The sequence below is a fragment of the Nomascus leucogenys genome, chromosome 22a, assembly GCF_006542625.1.
Source record: "Nomascus leucogenys isolate Asia chromosome 22a, Asia_NLE_v1, whole genome shotgun sequence".
NCBI classification, from domain to species: domain Eukaryota; kingdom Metazoa; phylum Chordata; class Mammalia; order Primates; family Hylobatidae; genus Nomascus; species Nomascus leucogenys.
In genome coordinates this window covers 88943670-88968579 of record NC_044402.1, presented here as the reverse complement: position 1 = coordinate 88968579, position 24910 = coordinate 88943670, and the positions used below count along the sequence as shown (strand labels likewise).

General features: G+C 35.7%; 1 protein-coding gene across 3 annotated transcripts in view; it reads right to left on the bottom strand.

Moving 5' to 3' along the window:
* Positions 1-24910, bottom strand: part of GULP1 (GULP PTB domain containing engulfment adaptor 1) — a 312023-nt gene that overhangs the window by 17169 nt on the left and 269944 nt on the right. For all 3 annotated transcript variants that reach the window (XM_003253837.4, XM_003253834.3, XM_030803196.1), the window contains exons 8-9: positions 8968-9084; positions 8205-8297 (exon numbers count right to left, since the gene is read on the bottom strand). In XM_003253837.4, the coding sequence (XP_003253885.1) occupies positions 8205-8297; positions 8968-9084 (210 nt within the window). The remainder of the gene's footprint in view (positions 1-8204; positions 8298-8967; positions 9085-24910) is intronic.

The window sequence follows — 24910 nt, the reverse complement described above, 5'->3', positions numbered from 1 at the left end:
GTAGTGTCTTGGTACATTTAGGCAATGGTGAATATTTCAACCTTGAGTTTTATATAAATGTGACAACAAAAAGAAATATCATAAAAGTGTTTGAATTCTATCCATAAATATTAAATACATTTAAACAATAATAACAGAAACACTGCTTTTAAGATTAAGCAATTCTGTCATAATAGCTACAGAAATATTAGGATTATACTGAAATTTTATGTTTTGCTGTTAATTGCACTGGCAATACAAATATCAAAAGGCTTTTTAAACATAAAACAAAAATGTCAAGATTAAAATATAATTTATCACAATTACTAAAATGGCAGGGTTCAAAATTCTATTTATAATTAAATTAAGAAATAATTAAGAAATAAATTCCCTTACATTTACATATTTTTTTTCTAGTTAAAAAACCTGGAAAATTATAAATAACATTAAAGATGGAGAAAGAAAATGGCAGCATAAAATATTCTAGCAGATCTTTCTAGATTACCATGCTGATTCATACTTTTAAAGTTCATTGTTATAATGTATCTTCAATATCACTTTTTAAACAAAGTTCAAAATAATGACTTCTCTAATTTAGAACTTACAGCACAAGATCTGTGTTTTTTTCAGATTTCTAGGTCTACAGTTGGTTTATATTGATCTCTTGGTTGTAAGACCTACTATCTTACAGTTTTCACAAGAATCTTTCAAGTTAAATGGATATAATTGTACCACAAAGTAGAAAACTGAAAGAAGGAGAGGCTAAATGACTTGACCAGGTACTTATGATCAGAATTGGAATGGGAACATATTTTACTTCCCATTAGACAGGGTTTACGCTTTTAGAATTATCTTGTGTAACTAACAACTACAAAAGTGAAGTTGCGGAATGGTAATCATTTTTTATGGGCATCAAATATTCTTGAACCAATTCATGTTTAAAATTTATGCCTTTGTTTAAAGATTCACGTTCAGCTTGTTGTGTAATTAAGACCTTTCACAATCTGCTCTTGCCCATTCTCACTTCAATAGTAGCAGAGAAAACACTAGAGGAAAATAAATAGATACATTGTTTATCCACAATGAAATATACATTTTAGGTTATAATTGTCCTATCAAGTCTAATCAGTGGCCACACAGTTGATTATGTAAAGAAATAATTTTATCTAACACTGGGTTTAATTGAAAGGAAGACATTTGTTTTACTCAGCAATAGAATCCAGTATTCCCTAGGACTACAATTTTACTCACTTAACTTCCTGGCAATAGTCTGGTTTGGTTAAAACCTTCTATAGTCAGAAGAGTAAAATGAAAGTACCCAGATACAAGAATCAAGAGGAACATTTTGATTTAACTTTTTATGCCCACATCTTACAATGAAACAATCTTCTGCAGGCATTCATGAGGCTATGAGGCCATGAGGGCAGAATAAACTCTTTTTCTAATATAAGTACAGGCAGCATTGCCATATGAATGTAATAAATGGAAATCAGATTGTTCCCAGATAATTAGTACCAAATGGTGGAAAACCCAACCTCTAATCTATTGCCAAACCACTGAAACACAGCAAAAAGCAAACAGCACAGTCAAGTAACGGAAATTTCTCAGTGTATCTAAGTGACTGTATAAAATAAGGATCCAATTTCTAAAACCACTGAAAAGATTTCCACAATTTCAGTGTGATACAGAGGTATGTAATATAGGTACTATTGAAGGCTATTTCATTTGATAGAAAAGGAACCAGTGATTGACCCAATCGTGTGGCATTTAGAAGATATGTAAGTATTCTGATTAAAAACAAGTAAGAAAATATTTTATATACATGAAGTGTTATATATTCATATCAATTTTTATATGAGAAAGTGAGAAATAGGAGTGGTCTCCATTTATCATGCATATGAAGAATTGGTGAATTGGTTTTAAGTGAAAAGGGTTGGAAGCAAATATTAAAGATACACTTTTTATTGTTAGGATGTCTTAATTTTAATACTGAACAAAAAAGTAGTCTCATATTATTTTCTTCGGCTAGAACTCAATTACATAAATTCACAGTGACCAAATTTATATTGGGCATATTAACTAAACAATAAACAATGACAATAAAAAAGGACAAGCTTTTTTTCACTCAGCACATATCATGAGATCAGACCTTCTCTATGAATTCCAGATTTGTATATTCAGCCATAGAATAAGCATCTGCAATTGGCTGTTTAATTGGCAGAAATAACGTAGGCAAAAGTGAAATATTGATTCTTTAACCCCTCACTCCTCCTAAGTCATGTCTATTTCAGAAAATGGCATCACGTCCCATATGTTAAGGAGAAAACCCGAAGGGACATTCCTGCTCCTTTTGTGTGTGTGTGCGTGTACTGCCCCCAACCAATCCATTAGCAAATTTTGCAAGCTCTACTTTCAAAATGTGTCAAAAATCAAGCTCTGCTCATACCCTCCACAGGTAGAATTATAGTCCAATTTACCCTTCTCCTAGACTACTGAAATGTCTCTTTCTTGGACATCACTTTGGCCTCTTTAGAGTCCATGCTGCATATAGCAGCCAGATGATCCACAAATCCCGTTTAAAACCTTCAAGTGACATATCATTGCATTAAAAAAAAAAAGCCAATCCTTTGCCATTGCCTATGAAGGCCTATCAAATCTAGACTCTGAGTTTCTCTTCAATGTCCTCTCCAATTGTTTTGGCTTTCAGTCACCACACTGCAGCTGCAAAGTTCTTGTTATTGTTTTCAGCCTGTTGCATTTGCTAACGTTTTATCATTCAGATTGCATCAAGTGCTACCTCCTTAGAAGGGGCTTGCTTCCCTGGTCACTTTCTCTAAACAAAATTCTCAATCATTCTCTTCTATTCTGCTCTATTTTGTTTTATTCATAGCATATATAAGATCTACATTTTTACATGTATTTATTGAAATATTTATGTGTTTATTACCAACCTCTCTTTCTTTCCCCCATGGGATGTAAGCCCTTTAACACCTGAAATACATAAACTGTAAAAACCAAAGAGCCCAGATGTATGGAAATATTAGATCTTCAGTACACATTTTATAATATTCCATTGCAGATCACAACTATATCAAATGTATACAATTGACGAGTGAGACAAAATGAAAATCAAAGTGATATGCATTGTAACATATGGTCTACTACTAAGAACAATTTCAAAATCCCAGTGATGAAGCAGTGGGACTAGGAAGACCAAAATCAAAACTAAAATGTACACCATAAAACCTTGAGGGAACTTTTTAGAAGTCTTGAATATTTTTATTCAAGGCTTCAACCTAAAATTATTTAGTTTGCAATTCAAAATCCATCAGTATGACCAATTCATGTTCATGTATATAACATATAAGTGATTGACAAACTTTCTAAGAAATAACAACCTTCCCTTAGGGTGTCTCTGAGGAAAGTAGAAAGATGCATCTATGTTCTCACCTAAACAGAGACTCTTTAAAGTACAAAGGTGTCCATGTAGATCATTCTACTGCATTGGGCTTCACATTTTAAATTTATGACTTAACATAGAATAAGGATATCAACATCCATAGGACTGTAATATATTATTAGAAGATTTGGTACATTTGAATCATTGTCATGTATTACAGAAATTCAACTTTAACTTTGGACCTCCTGTTAGAGAAGATGGCTTGTCATTTTTTAGTTATCTAGTCAAGTTTTGTTGCTGTTGTTTGCTTGTTTGTTTTTGAGACAGGGTCTTACTCTGTGACCCAGGCTGGAATATAGTGGCATGATCATGGCTCATTGCAACCTTGACCTCCCAGGCTTACCATAGCCTCTACCTCCCCAGCTCAAGCAATCTTTCCACCTCAACCTCCCAAGTAGCTGAGACTACAGGCATGCACCACCATGCCCAGCTGAATTTTTTGGTAGAAACGGGGTTTTGCCATGTTGCCTAGGCTGGTCTCCAACTCCTGGACTCAAGCTATCAGCCCACCTCTGCCTCCCAAAGTGCTGTGACTACAGGCGTGAGCCACCATGTCCAGTCTAATCAAATTTTATCAAGAATGTTTCTGTTGCTTGCCGTATCTGGCTTCATCTTCTACTTCATCACAAACTGATAAGAAAATAATATCTATAATAGTGATTTACATTATTTTTATTTTCACTTTACTTTTAATTCCGCAACTCACAAAATTCCATTCCTACTTTTTTCTTTCCCTTTCCCCAAAGAGACTATACTAAAGCTAAGATTAAAGATGTCTTTTATTTGACTAGCAATTGCTTAGTGTGAACTATATTGTGTTAGACCAGCATATCCAGATATTTCAGAACATTATTGTGCTTATATTTTTATGAACCAAATTATAGCATTAAATCATTTATAAAGAACTACACCTGAATTAGAGTTTTTTGACAAAAGTGTCACCTTTCTGTGACTTGAAAAATTTGGCTTCCAAGGAGATCAAGACCTGTCTTGGGCTGGTCAGTTGTGAAGAGTTTTCTGTGTTAGGGGCTCCTCCCACCAGTAGGAACTCATCAGATGCTAAATTAATTGCACACACCATACCCACCTATGTTGTAATTCAATATACATGATGGGATTCATAATTTACTTCAATGCTTCTTAATGAATGTATAGATCACTGCCTCTAATCCTTTGAACAAACTGATGAGAACTTATTCATTTTGGAGCACTTTAATCCTCAGTCCTCTGAGCTCAAAACAAACACATAAAACCCACAGAGTCTTACTTCCAGGGTTATAAACTCATTAAACATTTACTTTGCTAGCCATGGGGGCACTCTGTGAGGTACTTTGTGTTCCTGCTGTGTGTCCTGTAAAACTGATGTTCAAATTTCATAAGAAAGAACAGATGTAAAACATTTCTAACTTAACAGAAATTTGCTTTATTGCAGACACATGGTAAGCTATTAAATAAGATATTTTAAATTTACATTTTATTATTTGCAATTTGCATTGTCTGTTTTTCAAATTCAATAATCTGTATCATTAATAAATCTTCTAAAATAATTGCAGGGAACTAATTTTATTTTATTTTAATATCATGAATTTGGGAGCTCATTTGAATAGATGTGAAATAAATAAGCTGTACTTACTGTTCTATGAGTATTTCATAGCTACATTACTAAAATTTGAAATGAAAGGCAAAAATGTTTTTTAATAGGAAACACATTAGCAAATGTTGTAACAATGTTTTTTAAACCATTTGAATTGGTTAGATAGCTCATTAATCTACATTTTAAATTTTAGCATTTAATTTTACATTTAAATTTTAGCAATTTTAAAATGCTTGAGTTCACTTTCTTTTAAAAATCAAATTCTATTTTCACATATTTGTTGTGAGAACAATTAAAACTACTCTTGGCAATTTTCAAGTGTATAATACCTTGTTATTAACTATAATCACCATGTTGTACAAGAGATCTCTTGAACTTATTTCTCCTAATTAAAATGTTGCATCCTTTGATCATCTTCTAGACCCTTTCTCCACAACTCTGCCCCAGCCCCCAGCAACCACTATTCTACTCTCTGCTTCTATTAGTTTGACTTTTTTAGATTCCACATATGAGTGACATCATGTGATATTTGTCTTTCTATGCATGGCTTATTTCACTTAGTATAATATCCTCCAGATTCTATCTTAATGAAGATGTACATCTTCCAGCATATCAACAATTTAAAAAATCATATGATAAGATTTTAAGAGCTAAAAAGCCATGTGACAAATAATTTTTAAAGTTAAAGAAAAAGTGTAGACAACGACATTACATGACAAAAGACTATAAGTACATTGCAAAGTTATAATTTGTCATTTCCATAATGATCAAGGATACAATAAATTTTCTACATATATGAACTAAGTGTAAGACTGTGATTTAACAAAGTGATTTCTTTTTAAATTCAACTTCTTAGTTGTAGGTTTTGAAGCATTTTATTTAGATAAATCCAGGCTGAGATGAACACAGTGCCTAAAATAATTATTAAATGATGTAACCTCAGGAGTGCTAATTCATTTTAAAATAGCTATTTCAATATTTTTACTCTTTATATATAACTGGCTCTACTAATGAGAATTGCTAAATAAATGAATTATACTTATGAATAGGCTATGTTTCATTTATATACCAACTTGCATGCTTTTCGCTTGAAATAGCTATTTCAGCCAAATCGTCAAAGACACTGAAGCAAGGGTCATCTTGTCATTCCTCCTGTCCTTTGTCATTTCTGAAGCTGACTCAGTAACCCTATGAGATCACCAATGCACATTAATAATCCTGACCCACCTTCTTCTCAGAGCAGTGTCTGGGAAGATAAAAAAGGTAGGATGCAGTTTTATTAATATGTTTGAAACCTCTTTGCTCCTCTCAAATGTTCTTCCTCAGATAAAGAGGTTACACAATGACCAGGTTTGGGTTTGCATCCAAAAAGGTGATGGAGCTTATTTTACTCCTTTGTCAACACAAAAATGAAAGCAAAGCTACTCTTCATATGTGATGAATTCCAGAAACAACTATGTTACCAAAACTCCTTGAAAAAGTTACTTCCTCTTCATATAAATGAAGTACATTTATTCTTATTCTCCTAGTATATTTCACCACATGGCTTATAATATGAATTTCAACAAGAAGATGTGTGTTCCATCTTGGGATGGAAGGTTGAATAATGAGTTTGAACTGATGTTCTGTCCCTAGCAGCAAGAGAGGCAAGAAAAAAGTCATAATCCTGGTGAGCAGCAAACAGTGACAAGAAAAAATAAGAAGGAATATCAGAATAAAACCAGAACCTGAAGAGGATGCTCCAGCATAGATACATTGGTACCTCAGTCCCAACCTCTCTCATCAAGGCCATAGGAGCCCTACTGGCACAAACCATCTGCAAGCAATGGAAATACTCACTCTTTCAAATGGGAGGTGGAAAAATGTGAGTTTACAGGAAAAATCATTTTTTGACCCATTTCCAGAGTGTGCCAAGTTTGAAACCCTAAATGAAACTTCTATAGAAACATCTTTTTTCATAGTGATGAGCTTGTGAATGATTCTAGTATTAGATATTAAGAAATGAACATTTTCAGTGAGTTTATCCTACGTATTGAAGCACAATAAGCTTCCATAAAAAAATTTTGCAACAAATTTCTTTTTTCAGTTCATGTTTATGTTATAAGTTAGATATTAATTTTTTTTGAAACAGGGTCTTTCTCTGTCACCCAGGCTGGAGTGGAGTGGTGCTATCATGGATCACTGCAGCCATGACCTCTGGGCTTATGCCATCCTCTTACCTCAGCCTCCCCAGTGGCTGAGACTACAGGTGTGTGCCAATATGCCTGGATAATTTTTTGTATTTTTTGTAGAGACAAGGTTTCACCATGTTTCCAGACTGGTCTTGAACCCCTGGGCTCAAATGATCTGCCTGCCTTGGCCTCCCAAAATGTTGGGATTACAGATATAAGCCACTGTGCTTGGCCTAGATATTAAATATTTTTAAATGAAGAATAACAAATACACTTTAATAAAGAATATCAGTAGTACAGATGATTCAAACTGAAAAATATCTTTTCTTGAATATATTTTGCCTAGAAAAAATATTGTTTTAAATTCCACCTCCCTCCAATAAATTCCCTTTGCCAAAATCACGTAATAATGATATCATACATGGTATTGGGAAAAGGATTTCAAAACTGTGACAAGTCAGACATAAATATTTTAACTACAAAGATTTGAGTTTTGTCTGCAGAGAATACCACTCATTTTAATGTTTGAAATACAATTGCCTCACTCCCAGCGGGAACCCTTACCATGTAATATAAGAAACCAGGTTCAGTCTTGCTCACAGTTGAATTCCTACAATGAAGTTGAGCACTTCAAGGGGAGACTGGCATAGGTCGTTAAATCTAACCCAGCAAATAGTAATTAATAGAAATGAAAGAAGAATATGCCACAAAGAGAAAAATTATATTATGTAATAAAACTTAAGACTAACTTGAGGGTTGAATTATGTTAGAAAACCCAGAGGAAAACAGCAACATAGAAAACAACTCTGATTTGAACTAACTAGGTAATTTTAAGTTTTAAATTAAACTGCTTAGCAGCCTTCATCTCTATCCCTGTTTACTTTGAAATTACTGATCCCAAAGTATTATATGAAATATTGCAGAACTAGTGATACACAGATGTTTTATCACCACAAAATCTTGTTTCTAAGGAAAACATACACATATTCAATATACTCACTGGAGGTGTTGATACTTGAGTTATTCTCAGTTGGTTTTCCAAATCTTGTACTTTATTTTTAAGTTCCATATTTTCTGTTTCTAAGTCTTGGATCTAAAAAGAAAATCATTATTGAATAACTTTCTGTTTTTTTTTCTTGGAAAATACTGGCTACAGTTATGAGTAGGAATTTATATTACGTAAAACTTTAATGCACTTTGTTGCTCATGAGGAGAAAATTGTTGATAAAGCTTGGGAAATGCTGGAGGATTCTAGATCATTGAAAGACTTAAATTTATAATATATTTTTATGTGTATGCAAATTTTTTGTTCCTAATATCTCAACATTGTGTTTCCTTGTTGGACTGTGCAATCTATACCCATAATCTTGGAATATAACCACAAGACAGTGAAACTTGCTTATGATGATTTTGAAGAGTGGAGAAAGGCATAATTTAATTACCAAGGAATCTGATCTGCATGGAAAACCACTTACCCAGCATCTGCTGCTTCTGCTGCTCTGATCCCCATGAGAAGCATCAGGAAGTGAAGCAAAATCACATGAGAACACTAAGTTCTTGTGGGAATTCAATATAAAATAGTTAAAAAAAAAAAACTGTGCAGGGGATCAGGAATGAAAAATTATGGGAACACGGTGAAAGCAGTTCCAATCAGTCAGTGTGGGTGAAACGTAATGGCAGGCCTTCTAAATTTGTTTGATGATATGCAAGTTTCCCTGTACTTACATCACACAAATGTAAAACAACAAGCTTAGTTTACTCACTCTTTTTTGTAACCCTGCGATCTGTTTTCTTGTTTCCACATCTTTTCCTCCTGATTCTAGAAATTTCCTGTATGCCAGGTCAAATGCTTGGCCAATTGTTAAAGTGATCTCTTCAGCCTGTGTAAAAATCAAACAAAGATTTGCATTTTAATAATATGTCAAACTTTTTTTGAATCGAGAAAACAACATTCACATAAGCACTTACTCCAAGACATTCACAAGAGGTACTTCAAAAGGGCAACAGTTGGGAGTACAGATGTAGTAAATGAGCAAGGTAGTAGGCTAACATAATAACTCAATGCCTACCCAGGCACAACACTGAGAAAACAAGCAGACTTGGGGGTGGGCATTACTGAATAGCTGTTGAAGTGAGAAAGTTGGAAGCAAGAGTTCCTTCTGTCAAATTCTCATCTCTTTTATTGTATTGTTTTTTCTTACTTGTTTTTCTCCCCTTCTCAAATATTTAGTGCCTATGAAATGAAAGCAGAGTGCCAAATGTAGTTTCTCTCCTTGCTTTGCTACTTATTTCCTTTTCCTTGTGAGGAGGGTTTGTTAAACCCTAAGCAGGTAACTGAATGAGGCTGGCCAGGTGGTGTCTCTGGAAAGCTTGAGGTATGCCCTCTAAATGGAACACCTGCTACTCGGTCCCAGTTAATTGTTGCCTGGTGGAAGTGAGCAATTCCAATCTGAAACTGTCAGATCTTATGTATGCAAGATGAGGTCAGAAGTCTGAAATTTTATATGACAGCTCCCAATTTTAAGCGATGGTAAACAGTTTGTATTTTGGTAAAACACAGTGCCAGTGATCAAAATATATATGTCATCTGAATTTGGTTTTGTAAACAACTTAAAATCTCAGATCTATTGATTAGAAACTGCCACAAATATATCTTAAGACCACAAGCTCATTTCTTCTCCATTTATATCTCCACTGAATTCATAATGTCTTGCACATAGTAAAGACTACAGATTTATTTACTTAATCAACATTATAAAGAATTTTGGTAAAGGCATTAATAAGATTTAATGTTGTCACAATTATGTCATATTTAGTAAGACCTCCAGATAACAAGAAGACTAGTAGTAATATATATTGAAAATGCTATGCTTTAACTCTACTACAAATTCTAATAATTTATTATCTACTGTGATCAACATAAAATGAAAACATGCTTTGTTAATCAGCTTATATCATTTAATAGAATTTTTATAGTTCATTATTTAAGGAGGGCTTTAGAGAAAAAAATATAGTATTTAACCTAGTTAACTAAAAAATGCAAAATATGTACATAATATTTTAAAGGAAGACTGTTTTACAAAAGAAAAGAAAAAAGACAAGAAAGTAAAGGACAATGAGCTATAATAAGAACTACTAAGTAAATGAAAATGACAGATACCAATGTACGCATGTTCAATGGCTTAAACTAATTGGTTGTGTTAGATATTAAGATTATTTGTAATATTAAAGAAGTGGTTTTGATAGATTGTGGGATTATGAATAATTTGTTTTCTAATTTCTAATTGGTTTGTCTAATGAATAATTTGTTTCTAATTTCAAAATTTTAGGTAATAGGTTTCTGTTTATTCTACAATAAAAAGACTTTTTTCTTCTTTTTAAAACTTCCTTCTGAAACAAAATGGGATACATGTGCAGAACGTGCAGGATAGTTACACAGGTATACGTGTGCCATGGTGGTTTGCTGCACCTATTGACCCATCTAAGTTCCCTCCCTTCACCTCCCACCCCCTAACAGGTCCTGGTGTGTGTTGTTCCCCTCTCTGTGTCCATGTGTTCTCATTGTTCAACTCCCACTTCTGGGTGAGAACATGTGGTGTTTGCTTTTCTGTTCCTGTGTTACTTTGCTAAGGATGATAGTTTCCAGCTTCATCCATGTCCCTGCAACGGACATTATCTCATTCCTTTTTATGGATGCAGAGTATTCCATGGGATAAGGGATATATGTACCACTTTTCTTTATCCAGTCTATCATTGATGGGCATTTGGGTTGGTTCCAAGTCTTTGCTATTGGAAATAGTGCTGCAATAAACATACGTGTGCATTTGTCTTTATAGTAGAATGATTTGTATTCCTTTGGATGTATATCCAGTAATGAGATTGCTGGGTCAAATGGTAGTTCTAGATCTAGATCCTTGAGAAATTCCCAGACATCTTCCACAATAATTGAACTAATTTACATTCCCACCAACAGTGTAAAAGCGTTTATATTTCTCCACAGCCTTGCCAGCATCTATTGTTTCCTGACTTTTTAATAATCACCATTCTGACTGGTTTGAGATCTCATTGTGGTTTTGATTTGCATTTCTCCGATGATCAGTGATGTTGAGATTTTTTTCATATTCTTCTTGGCCACATGAATGTCTTCTTTTGAGAAGTGTCTCTTCATATCCTTTGCCCGCTTTGTGATGGGGTTGTTTTTTTCTTATAAATAAGTTTAAGTTCCTTGTAAATTCTAGATATTAGACCTTTGTCAGATGGTTAGATTTTTAATTATAGGTTGCTTCCCTTCTAAATTATGATTTCGATGTATCCTTCCGTTTTTTTTTTTTTTTTTTTTTTTTTTTTTTTTTTTTTTTTGAGATGGAGTCTCACTCAGCTACACAGGCTGGAGTGCAGCGGCACAATCTCAGCTCACTGCAACCTCCACCCCACCGGTTCAAGAGATTCTCCTGTCTCAGCCACCTGAGTAGCTGGGACTACAGGCACGTGGCACCACACCCAGCTTTTTTTTTTTTTATTTTTAGTAGAGACTGGGTTTCACCATGTTGGCCAGGCTGGTCTTGAACTCCTGACCACAGCTGATCCACCCGCCTTGGCCTCCCGAAGTGTCGATGTGTCCTTTTAACGAGACATTATGTTATCTTCAAATACTCAATTTGTACATTATAAAAATCATTTAAATGGTAACATTGTTGATTCTTCATTAATGACATTTGGCCTCATTTATTTATATTAATAACTTTAAAAACCATGTTCTCATTTCATAATAACATCTTTATTAGGCACTTAGCTGTCTAGTAAATATTCTGCATATATTATCTTACTTGATTCTTATCATGGCTCTGAAGTAAGGATTATTATTACCCCACAATACATATGATGAAACTGCAATTTTGTAAAGTTGTATAACTTGCCTAAAGCTAGCGAGTGGAGAAAGTGAATTTAAATCCAGATTTCTGACTCTCTGACCATCACACTTTTGGGGGTGGAGGGTGAAATGTATATACAATGAAATGCACAGATCATAATAAATTTATAAATCATATAAGGTATATAATCTCCAACTTATTAAAAATAAAGAATATTTGTAGCCCGCCAGAATGTCTCTCATGCTTACTTTCAGTCAAATCTCATCTATTATGGGCGAACATTCTTCAGTTTTTATCATTATAAATCAGTTTTGCCTGTCTTTGATATTTATAAAAATAGACTATACAATATGTATTCTTTTGTGTCTGTATTCTTCTGCTGACTTAAAGTTTCTGAGTTTCATATATGTTGTACATATCAATAACACATCGGTTTTGTTGCTGGTTAGCATTTCATGTTACAAATATACCACAAGTGATTTATCCATTGTACTATTGATGGACATTCATGGTTTTGTCAGTTCTTAGTTATTAGACATGAAACTACCACAACATTCTTCTAAGATCTTTTTGTAGACATATGTTTTCTTGTCTCTTGGTAAATACCTAGAATGTAATTGTTAAATCAGGGGAGGTTTAACATTATAAGAAACTGTGCAACTGTTTTCCAAAGTAATAATATAATTTTGCATTTCCACCAGCAGTAAGAGAGTTCTCAATATGCCACATTCTCAGAAACAACAGATATTGACAGTCTTTTTCATTTGAGACAGTATACTAGATGAGTGATGCTATAGTAATGTTTTAAATTTATACTTCCCTGTTGAATAATAATATTAGCCCAGTTTTATGTGTTCATTGCCTTTTTTATGTTCTCTTTAATAAACTAACTTCCTGTAGAAGTCTACTGCCCACTTTTATTAGGTGTTTTGTCTTTTTATTAGGGATTTTTAGGAGTTTTTTACATAGTCTGGATACAGATCCTTTTTCAGATACACGTTTTGGGAATATAGCCACTTGCTTTTTCAGTTTGCTGATAGTGTTTATAGATTAACAGAAAATGTTTTATTTTTGATAAAGCCCATTGTATCCTTTTTTTGTTCATGTGTAGTGCTTTTGGGGTCATTTCTAGGAAATCACTATCCATCCAAAGTTCATAATGACATTCTATGTTTTTTAATGAAAGTTACATATAAGATTACAAAAGATTCTACTTTTATGTCTATGATCCATCTCAAATAGTTTTATGTAGCATAAGTAGGAGATAAATTTCAAAAATTTTTTCCATATATTTAGCTAGTTATTTCAACACCATTTATCAAAAGACTTTCTTTTTTCCATTGAATTTTTTTGTCACATTTGTGGAAAAAAAAATTAACCATGTATTTATGGATATTTCTAAACTCTACAATACAGTTCATTTATTATTTATTATTCCATTAATACCACCCTGACTTGGTAAGAGTTTAAGGTAAGCTCTGACATCAGGTATACTTCCCCAGATTTTGGTCTTCTCTCTCAAAATTAATTTGTTTTTGTTCTAGGTAATTTACATTACCTTATTAGAAATAACTTTTCAATTTTTACTAACAATCCCATTGTGATTTTAATCAGAATTGTATTGAATCCATGGATCAATCAATTTGGTAGAATTGACCACAATTAAACTGAGCCTTCCAATCCATAAATACGGTATCTTTCTCCCATTATTTTAGGTCTTTTTTACTTACATCAATACTTTGAAGATTTCAGTATAGAGGGCTTGCATATTTTTAAAATTCTCATTATTTCACGTTTCCTGATGCTACGGTAAATACATTTTTCTTTCTTTCTTTTTGCTAGTAGACAGACACAATTTAATTTTGTACATTGACTTGTAAGCTTTGTTTTTGCTAAATTTGTTTCATAAATCTAATGGTTGTAGATTCTCAGCAATTTTTATGTAAAAAAGTTGATATTATATGTGTGAAAAAAGACAATTTTTTCCTATTTCTTTCCAATCCTTGTGCCCTTCCTCTCCATCTATTCACTAGTTAAGGCACCTAATAGTATGTTAAATAGGTAGTAAGAATGGACATCCTTGCATTGTTCCCAGTCTTAGAAGGAAAGCATTCAATAATTCACCATTAATTATGATGTTATATGCAGGACTTTTAAAGTTTTTATCAGAAAAAAAATGTCTCTTCTATTCCTAGTATGTTATAAATTTTATCAGCAACGGGTTGAATTTTGTCTAGTGGCTTTTCTGTATTTGCTGAAATTACGGTGTTATTATTCTGTTAAGATGTTGTATTACGTTGATTGATTTTTCTTATGTTAAACCAAACTTGAATTCCTGGGATAAACCTCACCTGGTAATAATGTATTATCTATTTTCCATAGTGCTGGACTTGATTTGGAATTATTATGTAAAAGAGTGTTAAGTCTATGTCATAAGAAACACTGGAATATAATTTTCATTTTTTGTAAGGTCTTTGTTATGTTTTCAACCAGGGTAACACTGGCTTCATAAAATGATTTGGAAGCGTTACTTTATTCTCTTAATTCTGAAAAGGTTTATGTATAATTGGTATTTTAAAAAGAAATGTTTTACAAATTTTAATAGTGAAACTATCTGAGCTTGGTATTTCACTTGTCAAAAAGTTTTGTCAAATATTTGGCCCACATATTTAATTCCAAATATGTGGGCCAAATATTTAGTTCCAAATCTTTTTTAAAAATTAAGTTTACATTTATAAATTAATTTATATTAAACATGTATATATAATTTTATATATTCAGATTTTCTACTTCTTCTCTATGAATTTGGTAAATTGAGTTTCAAGATATTTATCAATTTATATTATTTACCAAATTTACTGGTTTAACAGTTATATAATATTTATCTTTGTATCCTTTTAAAGAATATAGGATCTGCAGCTTCATCCACTATTTCTAGTATTGGCAATTTGTGTTTTCTGTCACTTTTGTCCTTGGTGAAGCTTTTTAGAGATTGCTAATTTCATTCTTAATTAATTAAGGCCAATATTTGGCCTTCTTAATTTTCATTATTATAGTTGGTCCAATTTCAATGTCATTGATTCTACTGTAGTATTTCTTAACCTTCTACTTTAATTTTGATTTGTTTTCCTTGTTTTCATTTAACTTTATAATGTCAGGACTAAAATAATTAATTTTAACTTTTCTATCTTTTCTTATGTAAAGATTGAAAGCTATGAATTTGCCTCTCAGCAGCTTTATCCTTTACAAATTTTGATACATTGTATTTTACTGCTCTTCAGTTAAAGAATAATTTAATTCCCCTGTAACTTTTCTTTTAGCTATAGTTATATAAAGGGTGTTTTTATTCTAAATATTTGTACAAAATATTTAACTCTAAATATGTGGGCCAAATATTTAGTTCCATATATTTGTAATTAGACAATATTTGCTGTGATATTTTCAGTTTTGAAACTTACTGAGTCTCCCAATATGGCCCAGCATATAGTGTACCTCTGTAAACATTCCATGTGCATTCCAAAGGAAAGTATACTCTGTTGCTTGGGAGAGCATTCTATTCATGTCTATTAAAGTGGTGGATGATACTGGGTTTTGTTTTTTTTTCTGGTACCTTTATTGACTTTTTTCTACTTGTTCTGTCAATTGCTGAGAAAAGTATTAAAATGTACAACTATAATTGTAGATTAGCCTTTTTGCCAAATAAAACTGCTAGATTTTCTGTTTCATTTTTGAAGAAACTAATGTCATTTCATAAATACATCTTGGCACTTTAATCACATTTTGAATATATAATCCAAGAGCAAAGACTGGAATTCAACAGAAAAGTGACAGGAAACACCAAAAGCAAGGAAGGAAGAAGACAGGCAGCCTGTTTGGTTGAGATCAGCTGGGAGCCAGGAGTGACTTTCCATACATGGGAAAAGGGTGTGAGTGAGAGACTTCCAGCAGCCCTCATCCCCATCATAGAATCACGCAATCCTGGCCAAGGGACAGCCCCTCAACCCTCCCAACTCCTGAAACTAAAATATGGACCTGTTGGTAGACCATGGGATATAACTGCTCCCAGGAGGGAACTTGCACTAGGTCCCACATAATTTCTGAGACCTAAGTAGCTACAGCAAGCTACAGTTTGAATCCCAGCCTTGAGCAGATTGCACACTGTCCTGAGGCCCAGAAGTGCTGAGGCTGAGGCATTAGGGAAACTTGGGCTGTTGCTGCTGGGACTAGAACATGACCTGGGAATAAGCTCCCAAGGGTGGGGCTGAGAAACAAGCAAGGCATTGGCTGTAGCTGCTGGGTAGAACACAAGTGCCACTGAGACTGAGAATGGGATGTGACTGGGATGCAAGCTGCCACTGAAACTTAGTCACAAGCTGAGTAGGGGCTCCTGTAGCTGGGGCTGAGGTACAACCTAGGCAAGGACTACCACTGCCAGGGATGAAGGCAAGTACAACAGGACTGGGCCATGAGAACGATGTGCATTCCCCACTCCCCAGCCCAAGATGTGGCTACCAAGGCCAACGCCAACCTCTGCAATGCTGGGGCCTCAGCGTGGCTACTACTGCCCCTCACTCATGCATTCTGCCAGGGGCCTGAGAATTGCCCTGCCCCTGCCCACTACAGCTAGTGACTACTGTCACCACTGGGGGATCTGAGCACAAGCCTGCCCAGCACAGACCCCAGGACTTAGCCCAGTGTCATGTGGATTACCCAACCCAATCCACCACATTGGGCACTTGAGTGCACCTCCCAGAGGCATGAGGTTGGCCCTAAACTCTAAACTCCTGGCTGCTACTACCTTAACTGGCACCCAAGGGCCTGAAGACTGGCTCACCCAGCCCATCATAGCCACTGCCAACATCAACATACAGTACCTAGGATGCAGATAATTTTCCTGTCACTGATATTACCATAATCCATACCACAGTGCCTGCTTAGGGGACCAAGAACTTGTCCACCTGCTCAGTCCACTGTGGCCACGACTGGCATCCAAGCAAGCCAACTAGAAGCCCAAGAATTGGTCCACTGGTAACCATCAATACCACTGCCAGCATATATCAGCCTAGGGAATAAAGATAGGCATGATCAGCCCACTGTTGCCATGACTGGGGCTTAAACAGTGACATGCTTAACATCCCAGTCCCCAGCGCAAATTCACCACAACCTCCCCTAATATCTGCACACTGGTACCAATTTACTGTATTAGTCTGTTTTCATGCTGCTGATGAAGACATACCTGAGACTAGGAAGAAAAAAAGGTTTAATTGGACTTACAGTTCCCCATGGCTGTGGAGGCCTCAGAATCATGGCAGGAGGTGAAAAGCACTTCTTACATGGCAGCAGCAAGAGAAAATGAGAAAGATGCAAAAGTGGAAACCCCTGATAAAACCATCAGATCTCATAAGACTTATTCACTACCACGAGAATAGTATGGGGGAAACTGGCCCCATGATTCAAACGATCTCCCGCTGGGTTCTGTCCACAACATATAGGTATTATGGGAGTACAATTCAAGATGAGATTTAGGTGGGGACACAGAACCAAACCATATCACTGGCCATGTGGTAGAAAAGAGGAGCCCATTTTCAGGGGAGGAATTCAAGCAGGCTGCAGAAATTTTCACAAGTGAAAAGCAGCCAAGAACTAACAGCCAAGACAATGGGGGAAAGGCCTTGAAGTAATTTCAGAGTACTTTGCAGCATACCCTCCCATTGCAGTCTTCCTAGGAGGGAAGAACGGTTTCATAGGCCAGGCCCAGGGCCCCACTGCCCTGCACAGCTTCACAACACTACTCCCTGCTTCCCAGCCACTCCAGCTCCAACTAAGGCTCAAAGAGGCCCAGGTACAGCGCAAGTCACTGCTTCAGAGGGTGCAAGTCATAAGCTTTGGCAGTTTCCACATGGTGTTAAGCCTGCAGATGCACAGAGTGTAAGAGGTGAGCCTTGCTGCAAGATTGGAGCCCTCATTAGACACCCCACACAGACTCCCCATTGGGGGACTGCCTAGTGAAGCTGTGTGAAAAGGGCCACCATTTTCCAGACCCCAGAATGGTAGATCCACTGAGAGTTTGCACCCTGTGCCTGAAAAGCCACAAGCACTTAACACCAGCACATGAGAGTAGCCATTAAGGCTGAACCCTAATGGCAAAGCCACAGGGGCAGAGTTGCCCAAGATCTTGGGAGCCCACCTCTCAAACCAGTGTGCCCTGGATATGGGACACGGAGTCAAAGAAGATTCTTTTGGAGCTTTAAGATGTAATGACTGCCCTGCTGGATTTTGGGTTTGCATGAGGCCTGTATCTCCTTTCTTTTGGCCAATTTCTCCCTTTTGGAATGTTTACCCAGTACTTGTACTCCCATTGTATGTTGGAATTAATTAACTTGCTTTGGATTTTGCAGTCTCATAAGTGAAAGGGACTTCCCTTGTCTCAGATGAGATTTTGGACTTTGGACTTTTGGGTTAAGGCCGAAACAAGTTAAGACTTGGGGGACTATTGGAAAGGTATGATTGTATTTTGCAATGTGAGAAGGATATGAGATTTAAGGGACCAGATGCAGAAAGATATGTTTTGGATCTGTGTTCCTACCAAATCTCATGTCAAACTGTAATCTCCAGTGTTGGAGATGGGGCCTGATGGTAGGTGATTGGAACGTGGTGGTAGATTTCTTTTTTTTTTTTTGAGATGGAGTCTTGCTCTGTCGTCCAGGCTGGAGTGCAGTGGTGCGATCTAGGCTCACTGCAAGCTCTGCCTCCTGGGTTCACACCATTCTCCTGCCTCAGCCTCCTGAGTAGCTGGGACTACCGGTGCCCGCCACCATGCCCGGCTAATTTTTAGTCTTTTTTAGTAGAGACGGGGTTTCACCATGGTCTCGATCTCCTGACCTCATGATCTGCCTGCCTCAGCCTCCTAAAGTGCTGGGATTACAGGCGTGAGCCACCGAGCCCAGCCATGTGGTGGTAGATTTCTGAGTGGTTTAGCAACAACCTCCCCACAAAAAGTAAATTCAAAAACAGGAAGAAGTGACTTTTATACGAATGTGCAGATATCAACATAAGGACACAGGAAACAAAAAATCAAGGAAATATGACACCTTGAAAGAAACATAATAATTCTCTGGTAAATTAAGATCTCCAGTAGATCTTAATAAAAAAGAAATTCTCAAAATCTCAGATAAAGAATTGAAGATACTGATTTGAAAGAAGCTTGGTGACATACAAGAGAAATCTGAAAAACAACAAAAAGAAATCAGAAAAACAAATCAGTATATGAATGAGAAAAATACCGAAGAGATAGATAAGTTTTAGAAGAACGAAAGACAAATTCTAGAACTTAAGGACTCACTGAGGAGAAACACAATGATATCTTCGACAATAGACTAGATCAAGTGGAAGAAAAAAAAATCTCAACTCTTAAAGACAGATCTTTTGAAATAATTCAGTCGGACAAATATAAAGATAAAAATAATAGAAAAGAATGAGGGAAGGCTTCACGACACTTGTGACACCTTAAAAATTACTGAAAATTCAAATTATCAGTGTTCCCAAGGGTGAAGAAAGCACAAAAGGATTAGAAAACCCATTTCATGAAATAGTCAATGAAAACTTTCTTTTCCTTTTTTTTTTGAGATGGAGTCTTGCTCTGTCATCTAGGATGGGGTGCAGTGGTGCAATCTTAGCTCACTGCAACCTCTGTCTCCCGGGTTCAAGCAATTCTTCTGCTTCAGCCTCCGAAGTAGCTGGGATTACAGGTGCGTGCCACCATGCCTGGCTAATTTTTGTATTTTTAGTAGAGATGGGTTTTCATCATATTGGCCAGGCTGGTCTCAAACTCCTGACCTCGTTATCCACCTTACTGGCCTTCCAAAATGCTGAGATTACAGGTGTGAGCCACTGCACCCAGCCTAGATGAAAACTCTCTAAGTCTAGCAGGAGATATAAATATCCACTTACTGAAAGATCGATGATCCCCAAGCAGATACAAAACAAATAGGCAGTCACCGTGGCACATTATACTCAGACTATCTAAAGTCAAAGATAAAGAATTATAAAAACAGCAAGAGGAAAGCATCTAGTTGCCTATAAAGGAAATCGTATCAGCCTAACAATGAATTTCTCAGCAAAAACATTACAGACTAGAAGAGAATGGGCTAAAATATTCAATGTGCTAAAAGAAAAAAAGAACATGATATCCAGCAATGTTCTCCTTTCTAAATGAAGAAGAAATAAAGTCTTTCTCAGACAAGTAGATACTGAGGGAATTTGTTACCACTAGACTGGTCTTACATGAATTGCTCAAGGAAGTCTTAAACCTGGAAAAAAATGGACAAGATTTACCAACAGGAAAACACATGAATGTATAAAACTCATTGGTAAAGAACTAACACAAAGGAAAAAGATAAAAGACTCAAAGTGTACCACTACAGACATCTACCAAAACAACAAAGATGAACAATAACAGAAGAAAGTCAAATATAAAACAACCAGAAAACAATTAACAATATGACAGAAACAAAGCCTTACCTAGCAATAATAACACTGACTGTAAATGGATTAAGTTTTCTATATAATTATATAGTATGAATGAATTGATTTTTAAAATGATCCAAATATATGCTCCCTTCTAGAAACACACCGTACCAGTATAGGCACACATAGACTAAAAGTAAAGAGACAGAAAAAGATATTCTACACAGATGAAAACCAAAAGCAAGCAGAAATAGCTGTAGTTAGATAAAATAGGCTTTAAGCCAAAAACAGTTCTAAAAAGATGGAAAACGTCATTATATAATGATAAAGGAATATATCCAGTGAAATGATATAACAATTTTTAAAAATCTAAGTACATATGCACCCAATATTGGAGCACAAAGATCCATAAAGTAAATATTTCTAGATCTAAAGAGAGACATAGACTGCAATACAATAATAGTGGGGGAGTCCAAAACCCCACTGTCAGTACTAGATAGATCATCTAGGCAGATAACAAAATCCCCCAAATTTAAACTGTACTACAGACCAAATTGACCTAATACACATTTATAGAATATTCTATCCAAAAACTGCAGAAGATACATTCTTTTCATTAGCACATAGAACATTCCCCAGTATATATTAGGCCACAAAACAAGTCTCAACAAATAAAAACAAATGATAATAATTTCTACTATCCACCCTCAGACCACAATGGAATAAAAATAAATCAATACTAATAAGAACTTTGGAAAATATACAAATACATGAAAACTAAACAACATGCTCCTGAATGACCATTGGGTTGAAAAAGAAATTAAGATGGAAATTAAAAAAAATTCTTAAAACAAATGGAAACATAAACTAAAACCTGTGAGACACAGTAAAACCAGTGCTAAGAGGAACGTTTATAGCAATAAATTCCTGTATCAAAAAATTCCTGTAGAAAGATAACATGTTAACAACTTAATATACCCTGCAGAACTAGAAAAGTAAGAACAAACCAACCCAAAATTAACATTATAAAATAAATAAAAAAGATCAGAGCAGAACTAAATGAAATAGAGACTAAAAAAAATACACAAGATCAAAGAAACAAAAAATTGGTTCCTTGAAATAAGTAAAATTGAGAAATCATTAAGCAGACTAACCAAGAAGAGAGAATATCCAAATAAACTAAATCAGAATGAAAAAGGAAATATAACAACTGATTACAGAAATACAAAGATCACCAAAGACTATTATAAACAACAATATGCTGACAAACTGAACAATCTGAACAATCTAGAGTAAATGGGTAAGTTCCTGGAAACATGCAATCTAACAAAAGTGAATCAGGAAGAAATAGAAAACCTGGGCAGGCCGATATGAGTAGCAATATTGAATCAGTAATAAAAACTGTTCCATCTGAGAGAAGTGCTTGAAGGAGCTGATGGAGCTGAAAGCCAAGTTTCGAGAACTATGTGAAGATTGCAGAAGCCTCAGCGGCTGTTGCGATCAACTGGAAGAAAGGGTATCAGTGATGGAAGATGAAATGAATGAAATGAAGGGAGAAGGGAAGTTTAGAGAAAAAAGAATAAAAAGAAATGAACAAAGCCTCCAAGAAATATGGGACTATGTGAAAAGACCAAACCTACGTCTGATTGGTGTACCTGAAAGTGACGGGGAGAATGGAACCAAGTTGGAAAACACTCTGCAAGATATTATCCAGGAGGACTTCCCCAATCTAGGAAGGCAGGCCAACATTCAGATTCAGGAAACACAGAGAGTGCCACAAAGATACTCCTCGAGAAGAGCAACTCCAAGACACATAATTGTCAGATTCACCAAAATTGAAATGAAGGAAAAAATGTTAAGAGCAGCCAGAGAGAAAGGTCGGGTTACCCACAAAGGGAAGCCCCTCAGACTAACAGCTGATCTCTTGGCAGGAACTCTACAAGCCAGAAGAGAGTGGGGGCCAATATTCAACATTCTTAAAGAAAAGAATTTTCAACCCAGAATTTCATATCCAGCCAAACTAAGCTTCGTAAGTGAAGGAGAAATAAAATACTTTACAGACAAGCAAATGCTGAGAGATTTTGTCACCATCAGGCCTGCCCTAAAAGAGCTCCTGAAGGAAGCACTAAACATGGAAAGGAACAACGGGTACCAGCCACTGCAAAAACATGCCAAATTGTAAAGACCATCGAGGCTAGGAAGAAACTGCATCAACTAACGAGCAAAATAACCAGCTAACATCATAATGACAGGATCAAATTCACACATGACAATATTAATTTTAAATGTAAATGGGCTAAATGCTCCAATTAAAAGACTCAGACTGGCAAACGGGATAAGGAGTCATGATCCATCAGTGTGCTGTATTCAGGAAACCCATCTCACCTGCAGAGACACACATAGACTCAAAATAAAGGGATGGAGGAAGATCTACCAAGCAAATGGAAAACAAAAAAGGCAGGGGTTGCAATCCTAGTCTCTGATAAAACAGACTTTAAACCAACAAAGATCAAAAGAGACAAAGAAGGCCATTACATAATGGTAAAGGGATCAATTCAACAAGAAGAGCTAAGTATTCTAAATATATATGCACCCAATACAGGAGCACCCAGATTCATAAAGCAAGTCCTGAGTGACCTACAAAGAGACTTAGACTCCCCACACAATAATAGATTTTAACACCCCACTGTCAACATCAGACAGATCAATGAGACAGAAAGTTAACAAGGATACCCAGGAATTGAACTCAGCTCTGCACAAAGTGGACCTAATAGACATCTACAGAACTCTCCACCCAAAACCAACAGAATATACATTCTTTTCAGCACCACACCACACCTATTCCAAAATTGACCACATAGTTGAAAGTAAAGCTCTCCTCAGCAAATGTAAAAGAACAGAAATTATAACAAACTGTCTCTCAGACCACAGTGCAATCAAATTAGAACTCAGGATTAAGAAACTCACTCAAAACCACTCAACTACATGGAAACTGAACAACCTGCTCCTGAATGACTACTGGGTACATAACGAAATGAAGGCAGAAATAAAGATGTTCTTTGAAACCAACGAGAACAAAGACACAAAATACCAGAATCTCTAGGACACATTCAAAGCACTGTGTAGAGGGACATTTATAGCACTAAATGCCCACAAGAGAAAGCAGGAGAGATCCAAAATTGACACCCTAACATCACAATTAAAAGAACTAGAAAAGCAAGAGCAAACACATTCAAAAGCTAGCAGAAGGCTAGAAATAACTAAAATCAGAGCAGAACTGGAGGAAATAGAGACAAAAAAAATCCTTCAAAAAAATTAATGAATCCAGGAGCTGGTTTTTTGAAAAGATAAACAAAATTGATAGACCACTAGCAAGAAGAAAAGAGAGAAGAATCAAATGGACGCAATAAAAAATGATAAAGGGGATATCACCACCGATCCCACAGAAATACAATCTACCATCAGAGAACACTACAAACACCTCTGCGCAAATAAACTAGAAAATCTAGAAGAAATGGATGAATTCCTCGACAAATACACCCTCCCAAGACTAAACCAGGAAGAAGTTGAATCTCTGAATAGACCAATAACTGGTTCTGAAATTGTGGCAATAATCAATAGCTTACCAACCAAAAAGAGTCCAGGACCTGATGGATTCACAGCCGAATTCTACCAGAGGTACAAGGAGGAACTGGTACCATTCCTTCTGAAACTATTCCAATTGATAGAAAAAGAGGGAATCCTTCCTAACACATTTTATGAGGCCAGCATCATCCTCATACCAAAGCCTGGCAGAGACACAACCAAAAAAGAGAATTTCAGACCAATATCCTTGATGAATATCGATGCAAAAATCCTCAATAAAATACTGGCAAACCGAATCCAGCAGCACATCAAAAAGCTTATCCACCATCATCAAGTGGGCTTCATCCCTGGGATGCAAGGCTGGTTCAACATACACAAATCAATAAATGTAATCCAGCATATAAACAGAACCAAAGACAAAAACCACATGATTATCTCAATAGATGCCAAAAAGGCCTTTGACAAAATTCAACAACCCTTCATGCCAAAAACTCTCAACAAATTAGGTATTGATGGGACGTATCTCAAAATAATAAGAGCTATCTATGACAAACCGACAGCCAATATCATAGTGAATGGGCAAAAACTGGAAGCATTCCCTTTGAAAACTGGCACAAGACAGGGATGCCCTCTCTCACCACTCCTATTCAACATAGTGCTGGAAGTTCTGGCCAGGGCAATCAGGCAGGAGAAGGAAATAAAGGGTATTCAATTAGGAAAAGAGGAAGTCGAATTGTCCCTGTTTGCAGATGACGTGATTGTATATCTAGAAAACCCCATTGTC